This window comes from Hippocampus guttulatus, chromosome 13, assembly GCF_054856545.1.
Source record: "Hippocampus guttulatus isolate MCC_2025c chromosome 13, RoL_Hgut_1.0, whole genome shotgun sequence".
Lineage (NCBI taxonomy): Eukaryota > Metazoa > Chordata > Actinopteri > Syngnathiformes > Syngnathidae > Hippocampus > Hippocampus guttulatus.
Window position 1 is genome coordinate 14935803 of NC_141273.1, and position 17241 is coordinate 14953043.

General features: G+C 39.7%; 3 protein-coding genes and 1 long non-coding RNA gene across 4 annotated transcripts; 2 read left to right on the plus strand and 2 right to left on the minus strand.

The window, feature by feature from the left end:
* The first annotated feature begins 161 nt into the window (after positions 1–161).
* Positions 162–3364, plus strand: LOC147196521 (galectin-related protein B). Its single transcript, XM_086127227.1, has 4 exons — positions 162–319; positions 449–534; positions 1035–1248; positions 1926–3364. The coding sequence occupies exons 1-4, from the start codon at positions 224–226 to the stop codon at positions 2067–2069; spliced, it is 540 nt and encodes a 179-aa protein (XP_085983353.1). The 5' UTR covers positions 162–223; the 3' UTR covers positions 2070–3364.
* A 160-nt stretch (positions 3365–3524) lies between these two features.
* Positions 3525–8491, minus strand: plek2 (pleckstrin 2). Its single transcript, XM_086127225.1, has 9 exons — positions 8222–8491; positions 7987–8151; positions 6842–7041; positions 6503–6594; positions 6192–6379; positions 5288–5389; positions 5132–5215; positions 4955–5033; positions 3525–3955 (listed from the first exon to the last, which is right to left on the minus strand). Exons 1-9 carry the CDS (start codon positions 8321–8323, stop codon positions 3828–3830), a joined length of 1140 nt encoding a protein of 379 aa, XP_085983351.1. The 5' UTR covers positions 8324–8491; the 3' UTR covers positions 3525–3827.
* Positions 8492–9365: 874 nt separating this feature from the next.
* On the plus strand, positions 9366–11019 carry oip5 (opa interacting protein 5). The gene is made up of 5 exons (XM_086127643.1): positions 9366–9678; positions 9747–9813; positions 10295–10417; positions 10488–10569; positions 10660–11019. Exons 1-5 carry the CDS (start codon positions 9513–9515, stop codon positions 10744–10746), a joined length of 525 nt encoding a protein of 174 aa, XP_085983769.1. The 5' UTR covers positions 9366–9512; the 3' UTR covers positions 10747–11019.
* A 614-nt stretch (positions 11020–11633) lies between these two features.
* Positions 11634–15945, minus strand: LOC147196524 (uncharacterized). The gene is made up of 2 exons (XR_015102712.1): positions 15652–15945; positions 11634–15268 (listed from the first exon to the last, which is right to left on the minus strand). It is a non-coding gene; the product is annotated as an uncharacterized LOC147196524 (long non-coding RNA).
* Positions 15946–17241: the final 1296 nt, after the last annotated feature.

Sequence of the window (17241 nt, forward strand, 5' to 3'; positions counted from 1 at the left end):
ATTGGTTTAGCGAAAACGAAGATTGGTGCAGAAAATACAACGATGGCGAACATCAAAACATATATAAAGATGCTGGACACACATAAACACGCTCATGTATACAGTTTTTCAGGCGTAACTAATCATCCAAACACGTTTCACATGAACTCCGCCAAACGTCTCCAGTCACTTTGTACCGAGCGGTGGAGGCAGTCTCTATGGCAACAGGCGGGGTTTGCCGACGATGATCAGTCCCTCTCACTTGGCATCCACTCTCCAGACCTCCACGGTACTGCGTCACACCCTGACTGGAATGGAAGACAAGGACAAGAAAGGAAATGTACGTAAGATGGCTTTTGTTTGTTCCAAACAACATCCCATAGAAATATCATGATTGAAAAGAAAAAAAGGGGGGGGTGGTAATTTGTCATCCTATTGTTCTCTCCTGCTAATCCATTGTCTCACACAGGAGGAGTACATCGGAGAGATAAAGGGCGGTCTGCGGCCTTCCATGAAGCTGGTCGTGATGGGGATTGTTGACAAGAAACCCAAGAGGTCAGTGTTTGAGCGGTCATTTGCAAGTCACATGCTGCGGGAGCATGCACACTGTGGCCCTGGAGGGATGTAATGCATTTGAATTATAAAAGCACATTGTTGCTTATGGGGAAATATGCGCTGAGTAATTCGATTCTTCCATGCATAATTGAAAGGCAGTTCATTAAGTTGAATCATTTGATACATTTAGGTTTTGTAAGATAATGTGACTTTGTTCAAGAATGTGTCACTTTCATCTAAACAACTTACTTCGACAGTAACACTAAGTGGTTCAGAAATTGCGCAAGAGTGCAGATAATTACCAGAAAAAAAGAACTGATTTGAGGATGATGATGCATCGTGACTTCCTCACACCAGAGAAATGTTTTATTCAAATGCATCTCCTCATAGTATGATACGTTAACGATACAAGACCACAAAAAAAAAAAAAGGCAATCAACGGATGAGTAGACATTTTCACTTCCGGGATCAGTGATGAATATTGTTATGCTGGCGTGTAGTATTGAGGTGGTGGTGTCCAGCACACCTAAGCAGAAGGAATCGGAGGAAGAGGAGGAGCAAGTGGAAGCGGAGTCAGAAGGCGACGTGGGTCTCCAGCTGAAGGTCAGCTTCATGGACAAAGCTGTCCAACGCAACGCGCGGCTGGCAGGAAAGTGGGGTCCCGCCGAAAACACGCTCTCCTTCTTCCCGTTTGCGCCCGGAGAGCCTTTTAAGGTAATACTTTTTTTTTTAATCATCCATGTCATACAATAAAATGCTAATATGACATTTCCCCCATCACATTCATGGATTAAATGTGCAGAATTATTGCTAATATTATCGCTAATCTTATTGCTGTCATTATCGTTATCGATAATGTGATTGCTATGGTCATTGCTATCGTGTCACGATCATCATTGCTAGTATGCTTTGATTTTCTTTAAAATCATAAGCATGTTTGTTTTACTTATCGATATTATCTTTGTAGTTGCTCGTGGCATTGCCGCTTTGGTAATTGTTATCACTACTATTGCTTTCAGTATCACAATCATTGCTATCATTGTCAATTGTCACATGATCACTATTGTATCATTATCGCAATCGTTATCCCAACGTTGTTGCTTTAATGGTTCGCGTGATTGCTAAAAATCATGTTATTATCGCTACCATCATCACTATTAGCGCTATTATTAGTGCTAATGTGCTATTTTTATCATTACCCTATCGATGTTGCCGTTATTGATAGTAGTGCGCTGTCGTTAGCACTAGCTATCGTTACTTAATATTATTGTGATTTGTCACTATCCTTTCGTAATAGCTTTCTTTGTCACAATTGTTATTACCGTCTATATCATCACGATTGGTATCATCGCTATCGAAGATGCATATTTTGTGTTCGTCTTTCTGACTAGATGGAGATCGTATGCGAGCACCAGCAGTTCCGCATCTTAGTGGACGGTCAGCCTCTGTGCGGCTTCACCCACCGCCTCCCGCGGCTCGCCAGCCTGACAGCGTTACGTGTCTTCGGGGACGTCCAACTCACCAAGGTGGCTTAACGCCACCGTCGTAACAACAGATGTTTGGAGACAGTGTACCTGGATAAAATAGATCAAGGATTGTGTTTTGTCAAACAGTAGTTGTCACACTTTGGAGAAGACAAAGTGCCTTCACTAACGTGCTGGCTGAATGTAGCGATTGTCAATGTCTTAAAGACCAACACAAGAATGTGAACTGGAGCCATTGTTGGTACAAATTGCAATATTTTCTGCTCTGAGGATTTTTGCGCTCACACAAAAAGCTAATTATGAAATCTGTCCAGTTGCGTTTTTATCACTGGTTACTAATGACGAGATAGTTATATATTTTTTTCTTCAAAGTCATAGGGCTTACTTTCTTTTGAGAAAACACACGCAATCAAAGACCAATTCAATTTTTTTTCTTTATACTTCTGACTGTCCAGTTTTAATATTTGCTTTCCTTTGAGTGTGGCCCAAATGATTTTTTTCTTACGCAGGAAGGACCCACTTCATTCATGATCTGTAATAAATATATAACACACAAAGGGATGCCGCCGCTAGACTGGCCTTCACTGATGATTAATATTCAGTACCAGCCAATTCTCGACCAAGTCTGAAAAGACGTTTAAAAACGTCTTTGGGAGTGAATGAGTTAAAGTACTGGTACTATACTCCCGTAGTGCAGTGGTTCTCAAACTATTGACACCAAGTGTCACCCATAAAAAAATACTTGTTGCCCCAACTGCCACCATAACAAACATTAAAATACAGTAGGGTAGTAGGACCAAGTGTTCATCCAAAAAATAGGGCAGAAGTTGCATGCCACTGTAACATCCATCCATCCATTTTCCGAACCGCTTAATCCTCACTAGGGTCGCGGGGGATGCTGGAGCCTATCCCAGCTGTCTTCGGGCAGTAGGCGGGGGACACCCTGAATCGGTTGCCACTGTAACATATAAATGTAAAATATAACGTAGGAAACGTACCGCACTAGATTTTAAAAAATGGTTGAAACGGCCTATATGCATAGCGACTGTACAAGCATGACTCTCATTTGATCTTTTATTGTTTTTCATGTTTTAAATGTTGTTCACGTACCACTTCTGGTACTCAAGTCACACTTTTGGGAATCACTGCATTAGTGGATGCTGGTACTGTCAAGCTGTCAATGACACAGTCTTGTTGCGGATTCTGCTAATGTGTATTCTTCTGAACATAAATCTTACAAAGGTCACGCCCACACACTTTAAATGCTTTTTATCAACAGCAAGAACTTTTTTTTTTTTTTGCTTGATGCGACTTTACTTCCTGTAATAAAATTCCCTTGATTGTTATTTGCCCTGCTGGGATTTTATTGATTTATTTATGTTTAAATGATGCCAGTTTGTGACTCATCACGCCGAAGGCCATACCGGGCTTGCGGGGGCAGGAGTGGCGAGTGTCATGTCCTGACTCGTCACGTTTCTTTGCTCTTTGCTCACCAACAAACACAAATAAAGATTAAGTTTAATCTTTATGACAATTTACATGGAATACATCGGGAGGTTTTTTTGAAGTGCCTGTGGCCTGACAATTCTATGATTTACCATATTACCATATTTGGATTTAGCCTTGTAAAATTGAAAAATAAATAAATATCCAACACATGTAATAACACACAAAAAAAATGTATTTTGAAAACAATGATAGACTTTTTGAAGTATTCCTATGCTTAGCAACTTTTGACATGAGCTACATGACGGCACCTGGCAGGATATTGTGTGACACCACTTTTCCATAGCAGCGCTGCACGTTGGGCTACGTATGCTCCCGGATGGCGTCGATCCAATCCATCTTCTCCTGGTGGCTCGGAGCCTGGATGAAATAGTGTGTGTCCGACTGGGTGATGATCTTGAACAGGTTGCCTTGGATGTTGCCCTTGACACCTTATAAGGGAAGGCAGAAGACAAAACATTAGGTATATATCGAAACAAGCTCACAATGGACAAAAGTACAAGGAAGATTTTTTTTCTGTATAATCTGGAGAGCTGTTGCTAATATTTTCACTCCCTTAATGGCCTCTCAGTCTACCTGATGGTTTATAGAAAATAAATGGATTCCAAATACTTCCCTGAGGAACTCCATTTAAAATTGGAGTGGACAAAAGTACTGGGACACCTGATCAAGCTTTCAGAACAGGAAGAAAACAAATGGACTTAAAAGGTTTCTTTGAGGTCTGCCATTCAAGTTTGGAGTGAATAAAAGCACCTGGACAGTAGTCTGTCTTTTGCCCGAAGTCTGCATATTTTGATGCAGTTTCAGATCAGGGGATGAAAAAAAAATGGACAAGATTACCAATCAAGAACTCCACCCAAAATTGTAGTGAAGAAAATTTTGGATTGCCTGGTCAAACTTTGTTTCGCAAACTTTAAATGGACTTCAAAAGCTCCCCTGAGGGACGCCACTCAAAATGGGAGTGGATAGAAGTACTTGGATAACTGGTCAAGCTTCCTTTGAAGCTACAACATCTTCACCTTCAAGAGAGCGTACATTTAGTCAAAAACAATGGAACCTCAAACACTTCCCTGAGGTAATGCTACTTAAAAGTGCAGTGGATATACAGGAACTGAAAACGTCTGTTCCTTTGCATGTATAAAAGCTTCCATAAAGGATGGTTTAGCTCGTATAGAAAAACTAAACTCCAGACACCTCGCAGGGGGACGTCACTTACTGTTAAGATTAGATTGAACAAACAGTATTGGGACACCTGGACATTCCAACATGTGCCATTGCCTTGCAGCTATTCTGGCTTCAATTCTGTTGGGAAGACTTTCTACAAGATATGGAAATGTGTCTGGAAATTAGCTGATTTACGAAGGTGTGTGTGTGTGTGTGTATAATTTTTTTACCTACTAAGAAAAGCTGTGACGTTCAGTGAGACTTACCGGAGGGAACGCCATTATCATCCAGTGAGGAAACCAGTGAGCCTCGGAGTGGGAATCCTCCGACGGGGCTGATGTCGTCCTGAAATCAGACAGGAAATGGCTCACAGACTGACTCAGTGTGCGGGTGTTTGTGTGTGTTACTAGGCAATAAGTAACACACAACGTTTGCTATTGCACCTTGGTGGGGTCGTAGTAGTGGAGGAACGAAGGTTCGGAGCGTAGCACAAACAGCCGAATCTTCCAGTTTTTCCGCCGGTGGCCCTGCGCAGGGACACGTTCACTCAAAACAGAACGGAAACAAAAAAGGTAGCTATTTGTTTTTCGTGGGTTTACTTGTTTGAGCAGGTAGCCTCTCTTGATCACGTGACCGCTGAGCTCCACCGCAGACAGCGTGGTCTCGGCTTTCACGCAGCCTCGCTTCTTCAAGTTGTCTGACTGACGATTTGAAAAGTAGTTGAAAAACATCTGACATTAGCGATATACAATGCAATGATTTATGTATCTAGATTTTTTTTTAAATAGCAATGGTGCGATTTCGCTGTTATTTTATCTATAAACTTGTATTGGTGAAATGCCCAAGATATGATTTTAGGTTTTATTAATTAACATCCAAAAGTGTTACGTATGTATGTATTTATTTAAAGTCCCATAGTTTTATTTATTTTGTTTAGTATTTTTTATTAATAAGCTCACGTTTAAATGCCCAAGATTTTGTGGATTTTTTTTACACATTTTTTAAAGGGCTTTTTTTCTATTTTATGAATAACTATTCGTGAATTGTCCATGTCCAAAGCATTTAAAAACAATGTACAAAAAAAATGACAGCTTTCTAAGATGACAAATACTATGTTTTTACTTGTGTTTTTCCCAAGTAAATGTATATTCAATTAATTAATTAATCGATTGATTAATTAATTAATGGGGATCCATTTCAACCCATCAGTATTTAACGGCAACATTCTTACCCACAGACAAATATACTCCGTATTTAAAAACATATCAGAAAGAAAATGGGTGGAAAAATAACAACCTCAGCTGGATTTGGTGTGGCACTGCCCCCTAATGTGGAGTCACCTCAAGAACTTCCCTGACGGATGCCACTTAAAATTTTAACAAAAAATTGTTCAATCGTAAAAACATGTATTGAGTGCCCAAATAAGCAATCACAAGAAATGTAACCCAGTAATACGTCATTTGCATTATAGGGGAGGGATCAAGCCCCCTGCTTGCTACTCACAAAGCTGTAAAGCGCCGTGGAGTCATCCAGGAAGAGCTCACTGAGGCCGGCAGTGCGCAGCGCCTCCACGCTCCGCAGGCCGATGGTGCGCAAGAAGCCCTCTTCCAGAAGGGCTGATGCCAACGTCACCGCCTCGGTTCGGGTCAGCGCCAGCTGCGTGAACACCAACCAGTCCACCACTGCAGACCCTACGCGGGAATCATACCGTTCGGCTTTTTTAGAAGAAATCAGATACTTTACAGAGCCCATTTACGAATGCCAACTTGGCTACTTTAAAGGAGCCGTATGTAAGAACTGTGACTGCGTATAACCTGAGAAGCAGTTGGAGAACATGCGTCCTTGCTCCACATGGTTGCTCATGTTGATTCCGCTGTGAACGTCATACATAGCCTCCAGCACTTTGCTACAACAACAACAAATCAGGCATTTTTTTTTTTAAAACAAACAAAATGGAGCACGTCAGGTGCTATTTTAAGGACCTACTGTATACTGTATATATATAAGAATCAGTCAGGTTTAAATGGACATATGCAGGAATCAGGCTCCTTTAAAGAGCAATTACAGTAAGTTAGAGCATAATGGTCTTTATCTGAAATGACTCAACCAGTTTTTAAAGGGACTTGGATACTTTAAACCACCGATAAGTTCACCTCAGGTTGATGTTGTGTGGCTGCGAGCCTTCTGATGTTGACGGACTGATACTAAGTGACCCATCCCCATTGGCGTCTGCTCCGGCCTCCAATTTGTCCGCTGCTGCCGCGATGTCGGCGGCCCACTCGTCTCGCTCCTCCCGAGAACACGCCTCCAGGAAGTGATTGACGCAGTTCTTGGTCTGAAGCCGAAACACCAACTGTAAAAGGCAGCACAAATACAATGTATCCCAGTGGGCATGGCTGGTCACTATGAGTCATAATACAGGAGAATCATTTGGAAATGTTTACGATGAAACCATAGACGGAAGAGCGGGTTAAACAGTAACATCATGGCTTTGGCAGAACATGAGTCACTATTTACGTAAATTCCGATTCCAGTGAACTTGGAACATTGTATGAAAACAGTAGGGACCCCAAAATTGAACCTTGTGGAACGCCATACAACAATACATACAACAATGGGACAGAGTGGGACATGAGAAAATGTAAAAAAACAAAAAACAATGATTTGCAATTCCTTTTCAACCGACCGGTAGATTCAATTGCATACACTACAAAGCAAGATATTTAATGTTCAAACAAAAGCCTTTTTTTGGGGGGGGGGGGGGGGTCACATACTCTCATGGTGAATTTGATGCTTGAAAAACATTCCACAAAAGCTTACCACCACCACCCCCTCGACCATGTTCAGGATAAGCGATGTTCAAAACGAATAGAGATGAAAAGTGAGCTCATGCACGACAAGCATAAGCAATGATCTCATTGCGATGATGTCATCACAAGGACTCTAGCAGACGCTGACTCAGCATCCAGTCAGCTGGCTCAAGGCAAAGGAAATTACGATATATCACGTCATATTGGTAAAAAAGAAAAAAAAAGACATTCCATTCTAAAAAGCACTGCTTGCAGTTTATGAGGTATAAAGCAGACGTTGTTCGTCACAAACCGAATCTCGATATTGTGATACAGATTTGAGACAGTGTTGATTTTTGATTTGCGGAAAACCACATCGTGTCATACGTCATAATAAAGGCCATGCCCAGTGTTTTCAGATGTAGCAATCATTTCATCAACACGATCATCATATAGCAGTGCAAGGACATAAAGAAAAAAACGTGTCAAGTTCAAGGCCAGAGACTCACAGGTCGATTGTCGTACTCCAGGAAGGGGCAAGTAATGACACAATCCTTCAGTATGATTTTCCCCCGCTGACATGAGTCTCTTTTCCCGCCGTCGTATTTGTAGTAGGTAAGCTTGTCTGCCGTCAGCACGAACCAGCGCGCTTTCCAGTTGTGCACGAGATGACCCTGGTGGAAAACACACTTGAAGAGGAGATTGCACAAGTGACAACAAGAAAATTGTGTCTTCAAAACTTACCCTTTTCACCAGGAATCCCTCTCGAAGTATTGTAACTTTTTGCTGGGTATCCATTGCCCCCGTGCCTGTTCCTGCCTGCTGCACTTCTGAATCAACATGCATACTTACTCATTATATATCTACGCAGGCATGTCCACACCCAGTGACACTGCACACACCCACAAACTGCCTGAACATTCAGCTTGCGTCCACATGGAGGTCTCCAACCTCAGCCTACCAGTTCAAGTTTTTTTCAGATTTAAAAAAAAAAAATCAAAGACAGTGCTTTTTTTCACCTTTTAGTACACCAAACATGTTAGTGCAAGGCAAGATATGGAAAGCGGGTAAAAACATTTAAAGAAAAAAAATACAGCCGACATATCACCTTTGTGTAATACAGTAAGGAAGAAAGAAAAAACATTTGAAAGAGAGAAACGACTGAACACTGTATAATGAAAAATAAATGCTTCAAAACAAATGATTTCTTCAAATGAAATAAAAAATATAGCTACAAGACTAGTAGCACTATTACTATTCATATATTTAATTTGAAACCTTTGCATTATACCACTGCGTCATTATATTTAATGGCTGAACATAAAAAACCGTCGCACCTAAAGTATAATTACAAAAGTTCAATGCTGAATTGGAAGAATAAAACTAATCAAATATAGCATATTAACAGCACGTGGTCTGCCATTGACTATAAAGCGAACCTCGTTAAAAACAGTCGAGAAAAGAAAAGTTATGATTTGTTTTCAATGTACATGCGTTGACTTTAATAGGCATATTGCCCCCACCAAGGTGGCGTCCACTTGGGCACGTCCGCCGAAATGCCTCGTACAGCGTAGGGACGTTTGTCGTGGTTGCCTTCGAAAATGAATTTCCTGGCCGCTCTGCTACATTTCAGGCTGTTCGGAAACTTAGCATTGTTGGAATGTTACTTGCACGCACTCTAGCAATATGTAGAGGGTTAGATGATCAGATCATCCGTGCAACAATCCGAAGGGGCCTCTATTTTCAAACGGCAGGCACGAGGCGCATTTGATTGGCTGTTGGGGTGAAATAGGAACACTCTCGTCCAGTCGCAGACACAATCATGCGGAAGCTTTCAGCCAATCGCAGAGCACTTACATGCAGGAACTTCCTCTATTGAGAAAACCGCCATTATTCCAACACCAGCATAAAAGCGAATAGTCACTTAAAATCTTTTTACCTAGAAATATTTTTACGTCGCTACCGCCCGCACCGGGAAAACAACACAAAGCGGACAGCGTGCACTTTTTCTGCTTCTGCATAAAAACACATCACCATGGAGTTTAACAAGACCATACTCACCGAACGCGACGACGGCGATGCCAAGCTGTTGGAACCCGGGCGGTGGGCGACCTTTCACTGCAGGCAGTGCAATACGGTGCTGGGAGACTCCCTGTCTGTGTGCGGGGAGCTCAAATGTTTGGACTCCATCATATTATGCGGCAAGAAAACGTTTTCAGCAAGTTTATATGTGGTGCACCGAAATTTTATTTGTTGCTTTTGTCTGCAGGCGTCACCGATAACGTGGAAGTGAGTAGTGAAATGGAATGTGGAAATAAAGGAGAACTGGCTAACTGGTGAGGAACACAAATAATAATGATGTTGTTGCAAATTGGACATAGTAAATGGCATCGTGATGAATAGAATTTATCCAATAGAAATAAATATATTGAGTGAAATCACCCAGTGTCTAAAATAAAGTACAACGTTTTTTTAAGTTGATTGCCCATTTCCCAAAATACATAGTCAAACTGGTACCTGATGCTGCATTCAAATCTTGCTAGCAGCTTCCAGACTACATGCTTCGTGTTTTTGGGACAACAGAATCATGGTATTGCCCTCACTGCTTTGCTGATGACAGACAGATTTGTGTACCGTTGAGCAAAAAAAAGGGAGACTTTCTCCTTCAGACCCATTTTGTCCTGCCTGGAGGAAATCAAAGCCTAGATGGCACTGAACTTATTGAATTTCAACAAAAAGAAAACCAAAAAAATTCTGGGGTTTGATACCAGTGGGCCGTGTACATTCCATCCTTGATTATTACTATTTTTTCCCCAGCATTTTCAGCTCCTTGATGTGTGGCGAGTGCGGCTGCACAGTGGGGAAAGTGGTGCACGCAGCGCCGCAACATCTGGCCGCGGCCCGCTCCCTCTTCCTCCTCCAGAAGATGCTAGTCGTATGGTCAGTAAAGGCGCTAAAGCGTCACCTGTTCAGTACACACAACCGCTAAAATGGCAATTTCTTATTGCAGTTACGTGCTGGACACCTGCTCCATGGTGAAAGCGTCCGCCTTGTCTTTTGAGATGAAGCCGCTCATGGAAAGCATCAATGAGGTAAAACGTCAACAAAAGAGACTTTCATGCTAACTTTGATGCTCATGTTTGATAACGTAAAGGATCTAAACGAAAAATGTTGGGTTGCAGGTGAGGCGGAAGTTTGAACTGTACTTTGATGACATGAAAAGCTGCCTGGCGGAAGTAAGGAAGATCAGAAGCAAGGCGGACAAGTGATGCCCGTGTTTATTGTTATTGTGTTTGTGTCTTTATGACAATGTGTTGTGTATGATGGCCCGTTACCTTTTCTCATTAAAACAGCCCTTTGCTTGCAACAACTACTCAATGACGCTCGGCCAGCTCTTTTCAGTTCCACTGGAAATAAACGGCTGGGCCGGACTGATTAATCAGACAGTATTAGCTCTTTAATGCTAACTTACCTAAGACTTACCGGAGACAAATTCCTTGTGTGTTCTACATACTTGGCAAATAAAGATGATTCTGATTAAATATGCGCCAAAATCGGCCAATTTGATTTTTTATTTTTTTTTTACATTACAAAATAAGACAATTATGAGATTAAAACACAAAAAAAATTTGTCCGATTTTTGCACATGTTTCGCCCGGTTGTAAAGTTAAACAAATACGAAAGGACAACATTATTGTAAAACAGTCAAATGCTTTGCTTGTAATTCATATTTTATTGCCGCAAGTGTTAGGGGACCAAAAAAAACTAGTGGATTTTATTCAGTAAATATTGAATATTAAGCTCAATTTTTTTTCTGATTAGTTGGATTTTTGCAGTTTGTTTCTGTCACATATTGGAATCAGCATTGGCCTGATTCAACAACAAACAAAAACAAAAACATTTTATGGATATAATATGCCGTACGATGCCAGTGCAAAAATGTCAAGATCACCAACGTGAACACCTGAACTTTATTTGGGGATGCGCCGACTCCAATTTACCCCGGGTTCGAATGTGATCGGTTCAATCGAAAAACACACGGCCAGGTTTTAAAAGAGGGTGTACGCACTTGTGGGACCACCTGAGTTCAGTTGTGGTTTTAGTTGTTCTGTGTAGACGGGTCAAAGGTCACAATAATACACACACACACAAGGCCTCATCATTGGCACCATGCTGCATTTTATTCTCATTACTATTGCTGAGTTTTGAGGAATACATTTTGTTTTGTTTTTTTGTTAGTCATACAAAACCATTGAACAAGAATATTAATAAGCATGCCCGTTCTCCTCCCCATAGTTGCGGAGTGCATAGTTTGTACACCTCGGTGAACAAAGAAATGGTTTCCATTTGGGAAAGCTACAACATGCTTGCTACAATATGAACAAATTCCCCTTCGCACACAGTATGACACACTTGTGGATTATTGCATGCATTACAATCAGGTCTGCTAAAAAAATCATGCATCATCTTTTTTGTTTTTAGTACTTACTGACTTGAAACATGATGTCATAAGGCATGATGAATAAATACATAAACACAGGATGGTGGTTGACGGTGCAAGGCAGAAAAAGTGCTTGGAAAACGACTTTGGACGTTCTGAAGCGTGTAAAAAATGCGAAAAGTATAGTACAGTTTATCTTGTGTATCGATCAAGAACCCCACCAAAACAAACAAACAATAACACAAATAACCCTCCTGTTCACTGGTGGGTCAAAGTGACCCGTAAGGTCATCTCCTAACATACCATTGACATGTTAAATTTGTTTTTCGGCATGAAATGTCTTCATGTTTAGATTTTCGACACTTTGGTTAATTAAACACTCCGGTGCATTTCTGACATGGATTATGAAACATGCCTAGGGTCATATTGATCCGATTAAGAGTTAAATCAATACTTTTTTTTTTAGTAAGTACCATATTTCTTTTTGAAACGTCACAAAAACAACAACGGTTATCGGATTTTGAAACGGCGATTAATAGAGTTACTCACTTAGAAACAATCTTCATTGACATATTTACTTTTTTTTGGACACTTTTGGTTGAATTCGGTAGGTCAATGGATTCAACTGAATGAAACATGCACTGGGTCAAATCGACCCGGTGGAAGACTGTTTTCAAAGAAACCTACTTAAAGCTCCATTGAACGGGATTCCCCCCCGCCCCCCTTTCCTTACAGGTTCTGGATAGTTAAATCGGTTGGACAGTTGATAAACCGGGTCAGATTTACCCTTTTGAAATTCACCCTTTTTTTTTTTTTTTTAAGAGTTAAATGTAGTTTTCTTTCTTCAAATTCTCAAAACAACGTTTATTGGTAGATTCTCCATTTTCCGGCGCATCTCAAAATTGACCCCAACACTGTTTCCGTTCCTGAGAAACACAACGAGACAGGAGGGTTAGATGCCTGACAAAATCTATTTTGAAAACAGAAAGTTGCAGTCGGGCAGTTGCGCCTCCGCCACCAAAAGCGACACCCGGAAATCATGCATTTATTGCTGCTAATCTAACCTCAATAATCCTGTACAATTTTCTGGATTACACGTCATGTATGTACAACACAATGTCGCAAAAGGGCTGGAAAATCCATTGGAAAATCACTTCGGTCGGTCTCATCGTTTTGATTCAATTGTGCTATTATTGGAATTATTTGTTACTTGAGTGCATTTATGAAAGGAAAAGGTGAATCATGCATCTAAAAATTTTTTTATTATGTATATTTTTTTTCTCGGGGAGATTATTCATCTGCGTTGCATTAAAGCAGGCATCATGCATTACATGGTGACTATATATGACGTTAAGTATGAGCATCTATATGCAGAAGACTAAAATGAGACTATACAAATTTTAAATGGAAGACGTTGGTGATTTTGTTGCTTTTCAAACAACGTGTCACTTGTTTTGTTTGTTTGTTTGTTTGTTTTTCACAATATCATATAAATACACACAGCATCAGTCAACAAGGTGACATGTTTGGATGTAATATTGCACGCTGCCCGATCAAAGTTTTTCATTTTCTACAAACGTACGGAAATAAAAGTTTTTATTGTATTAATTGTACTGAAATGACGATGAGGAATACATTTTATCGATACTGAAATTTGCATTGTAAATAAAAAAATCAAATGTATCTTTTTTTTTCTTTCAAGTGAATTCATTAAGATAATTTTGAGAGGATAAAATATATCGACAGAAGCAAATTATTTTTATTTGAGTGCGAATTGAAATAAATGCAATTCAAAGTATTTTTATTCCTACTCAAATTTGGACAAATGACATTAAACTAATATACACAAATACAACCATTTATTCGTTTTCTTGATTATACTGTCATAAAATTAGCATAACAAACCTGTATATCCAACTAAAAATTTGCTTTTTTTTATGCTGGATTAATTTTACTTATTAAAATAATGTTAGCATGACAATTTCTCTTTACGGTATCGTGCGCAAATGAATAAAATAAGACAAACAAGACATCTTATTAAATAGAACATGCATTATGCAAAAAGTTGAACACTTATTATACGTAAATCGGTATAATCAATACTAATGTGTGTGACTCAATTATCGTACACATATTTTTTAAACAACTGAATTGCTTTTTTTTTCCTCATTGAAAATAACAGTAGAAGCAGAGGATTCTTTTGTTTTCAAACGAGGACATATTTTGAACCCTTCAAATTGGACAAACTATTTTTTGTGACCCTCAATGGAAATATTTGATTTATTTTGCGATCAAACTCAAACCCAATTAATCGACTAACTGTGATGACCAAATTAATCAACAACTACTACTTAGATAATTGATTTATCCTTTAGTCACTTAAAATCGTCCAACTCTTTAGAATTGCAATGTCCAATTTCTGTCGTCTTCCATGAAAGCAAACTGATTATCTTGTTCCTTCCAAAAAAAAAAAAAGACATTTGCAAACATCTGCTTTTACTTTGAAAAACCAATTAATTTTTGCCTATTTTCTGACATAGCGTGGACCAAACCACAATACAATCGATTTATGTTTATATGAAATAATGATCTGTTTTTGAATGACGGTATGGAAATTAACTTTTTTTTTCCAGTTGAATGAATCAAACAAAAATAATCACCACATTAAATCGACGATTAAAATAATTGTTAGTCGCAGCCCAAATATATACACTCATACATATCTCGAAATGAACTGAACCTGCTGCTCATCCTTCTCTGAGGAAGCAAAAAAAAAAAAAAGATGAGAATCACACTTGCTACAGTTTTGCATGTCTTAGACTATGTGCTTCATATTTGTACGGAGTAGACTACGACCAGTCTTCATTTAAAGGACATCCAAATGAGGTTAGCCCACTCATTTCGCGGCGCATTTCTTGTTCACAAAAAAAAAAAACCCACCCAAAATACTAACACAGGGATTTTCCATGTAGTTCACCATAATGTACGGATAAATGGTTAATTATATAATTTCTATCTCATAATCTAAATATCGGATTGACTTTCATTGGTGGAATTTCTGTAATAAAATTAAAAAGAAGAACAAATAATCATAATAATGTTAAGAATGAGTGTAACTTGCTGTATTAGCTCCAGGTCAGTCCACAGGCTTGGTCCAAACCACGGACATGTTACAAGAGGATGGGAGGCGTTGGGGGAGGGAGAGTGCCCCCCATCCCCGGCCCCCAATCCAAAAAAATCTGGTCCTCCATGGAAAATTCTTCTTTTTCTTCATCCCGGGAGAGGGTGGTTGTTGTTGTTCAGGCACATCCCTCTGGTGTGGATCAGATGTGTTCTCCAGTGCATCCATCCTATAATTTGAGAGCATCGTTTGTGAATATCTAAAACTGTTTTTTACTGAATCTGTTTCTGGAAAAAATGTGTAGACTGTACGTGTGTAATACATTTAAATTCTAACAGTATTATTGCATTTCGAAAATATCTGTAGTCCATACTTTGATATGTACATTTATTAGGAGGATATCATCCGAAATTGACTCACTGTGTGCATGAGAAATTAAAAGTACGTCAGGGTTAATTGGCTCAGGAGAGGACAAATATTCAGTTCATATGACAAAAAAAAAAAGGCGATCTGATACTTTAGCGTGAGAAAGTAAATGCATCAGAGAATTTTAAGCAGAATAATTGAATAGAATTCGAGTGAACTGGTGTGGGGGAAAGGCAAGCGTCTGACCTTGGAGTGCTCCTGGTGGTGTGGATGCTGCAGAGATGTTTTGAGGCTTAACAATGGCTGGTCCGCGTCTTCGTATTCTACGGTGACACGGGCAGTTCTGCCGGGCCACCTCTCATTTTCTCCACTAAAACATGTCGAGGATATCGACGTAGCAGAAAACCTTTCACTCGGCATTGTGGAAGAGGGACAAGGAGACCAAAAGATGTCCCCTTTTTGCCTCCCTGCGTCCAGCCAAGTGAGCTACGCCATTTTCAATTGTCCCCAGTAAGTGAAGAGCGCGATGATTGGTTGAGGAATGTGTCCATCAAAATGTTAAAAGTACCACCACGGAAGTGGTCCGAAATCGGAGAGGTGATTTTTTTTTTAACCACCGGAATGAACATAGGAAGAATAAACGCTAAGTAAAACAATCACTTTCAAAAAAATATTCATGGGCCAATTTTCAAGCTAAATAATAAACTCTGACACACAATATACTGGTCTGAAATGCTGTGAGACATAAGCAAGGTGTCGTTCATTTTCCAAATATCGGAAAGCACTCAAAAATCATGTGACAAATTTCTACCACCAAACTGAAAATAATGCAAAACGAACCCTGAGAAAAAAAAATTACCTGGAAAAATAAGAGGTTGCCAATCAAAAGGTGCAACGCAGAAAATCTGATATACGATTGGCTGGTGAGAGTTCCACCCGGAAAAGCATGGACACTTTTTTTTTTAATTACACAACAATCTTTATTGAATAAATCAAATCACAGAGAACTAAACGAAAGAGTTATTAATATATACACAGTATAAAGAGAGATAAACAAAAAGAAGAGCCGGGGGATTTTAAACGGAAATGCCAAATAAAGAGCATAAAGTCTGAGTTTTAGCTGCTTTCTCGTTTTTGGAAACCATAATAGAATTCAAATATTGTTTAGATTTTGCTTCAAAAAATTAGGTTTTGAACGATTACATCTAGATTTGTGGATAGCATGGACACTTTCTGACTGGGGATCGCCAGACAGAACGTCATTTTCATTGTATTCTTACGAGTGATCCCAAAACAAGTAAATTACCGCTACACCCATTTTACAAATAATCCAAATTGAACTGTGCCTTCCTACCGCTGATCCAAACAATTGGCTGCTGTGCGGTCGGTACCGACACAATTAACCGTAAATTTCCAAACTATCCAATAAATTCCAAATTTTCAATCGTTCTCAAAATGACTTGCAAGAAGATCCACAACACATCCTTTATGAAACGACAGAAATAATGTTTTTGCCTGAAGCAAGATCGAACGAAATATGCCTAAAATCAACTAACTCCTATGCCTTGTCTCTTCATTTTTATTCTTTGTTTCTTACTTGCATCAGAAAGATTAAGGGAAAATAAACTTACATCACAAAGACTGGAGTTGTCATTCTGTTTCCAACCATCCCGGCGATGCACTCTTTGCCGGTCACGGGGAAATCTAAGGAGCTTCACGCTTTTGGCGCTTGGCGTGTGATATCCAACAGCCACGCATGTGTCAATTTTTCGTAGTAGTCTTTCCCCCACAACGAAATTGAATTTCGCGCCAGCGTCAGCGATTAATTAGTTGCAA

Bases quoted from the DNA above. Each gene is read 5' to 3' on its own strand.
- LOC147196521 (XM_086127227.1), top strand. From the start codon at position 224: ATGATCAGTCCCTCTCACTTGGCATCCACTCTCCAGACCTCCACGGTA. The intron at 320-448 runs GTACGTAAGATG...TGTCTCACACAG, and splicing joins ACAAGGACAAGAAAGGAAAT to GAGGAGTACATCGGAGAGAT. The intron at 1,249-1,925 runs GTAATACTTTTT...CTTTCTGACTAG, and splicing joins CGCCCGGAGAGCCTTTTAAG to ATGGAGATCGTATGCGAGCA.
- plek2 (XM_086127225.1), bottom strand. From the start codon at position 8,323: ATGCATGTTGATTCAGAAGTGCAGCAGGCAGGAACAGGCACGGGGGCA. The intron at 7,042-7,986 runs GTGAGTCTCTGG...TGCCTTTTACAG, and splicing joins TGGAGTACGACAATCGACCT to TTGGTGTTTCGGCTTCAGAC. The intron at 6,595-6,841 runs GTGAACTTATCG...TTGTTGTTGTAG, and splicing joins CCACACAACATCAACCTGAG to CAAAGTGCTGGAGGCTATGT.
- oip5 (XM_086127643.1), top strand. From the start codon at position 9,513: ATGGAGTTTAACAAGACCATACTCACCGAACGCGACGACGGCGATGCC. The intron at 9,679-9,746 runs GCAAGAAAACGT...TTTTGTCTGCAG, and splicing joins GGACTCCATCATATTATGCG to GCGTCACCGATAACGTGGAA. The intron at 10,418-10,487 runs GTCAGTAAAGGC...TTCTTATTGCAG, and splicing joins CAGAAGATGCTAGTCGTATG to TTACGTGCTGGACACCTGCT.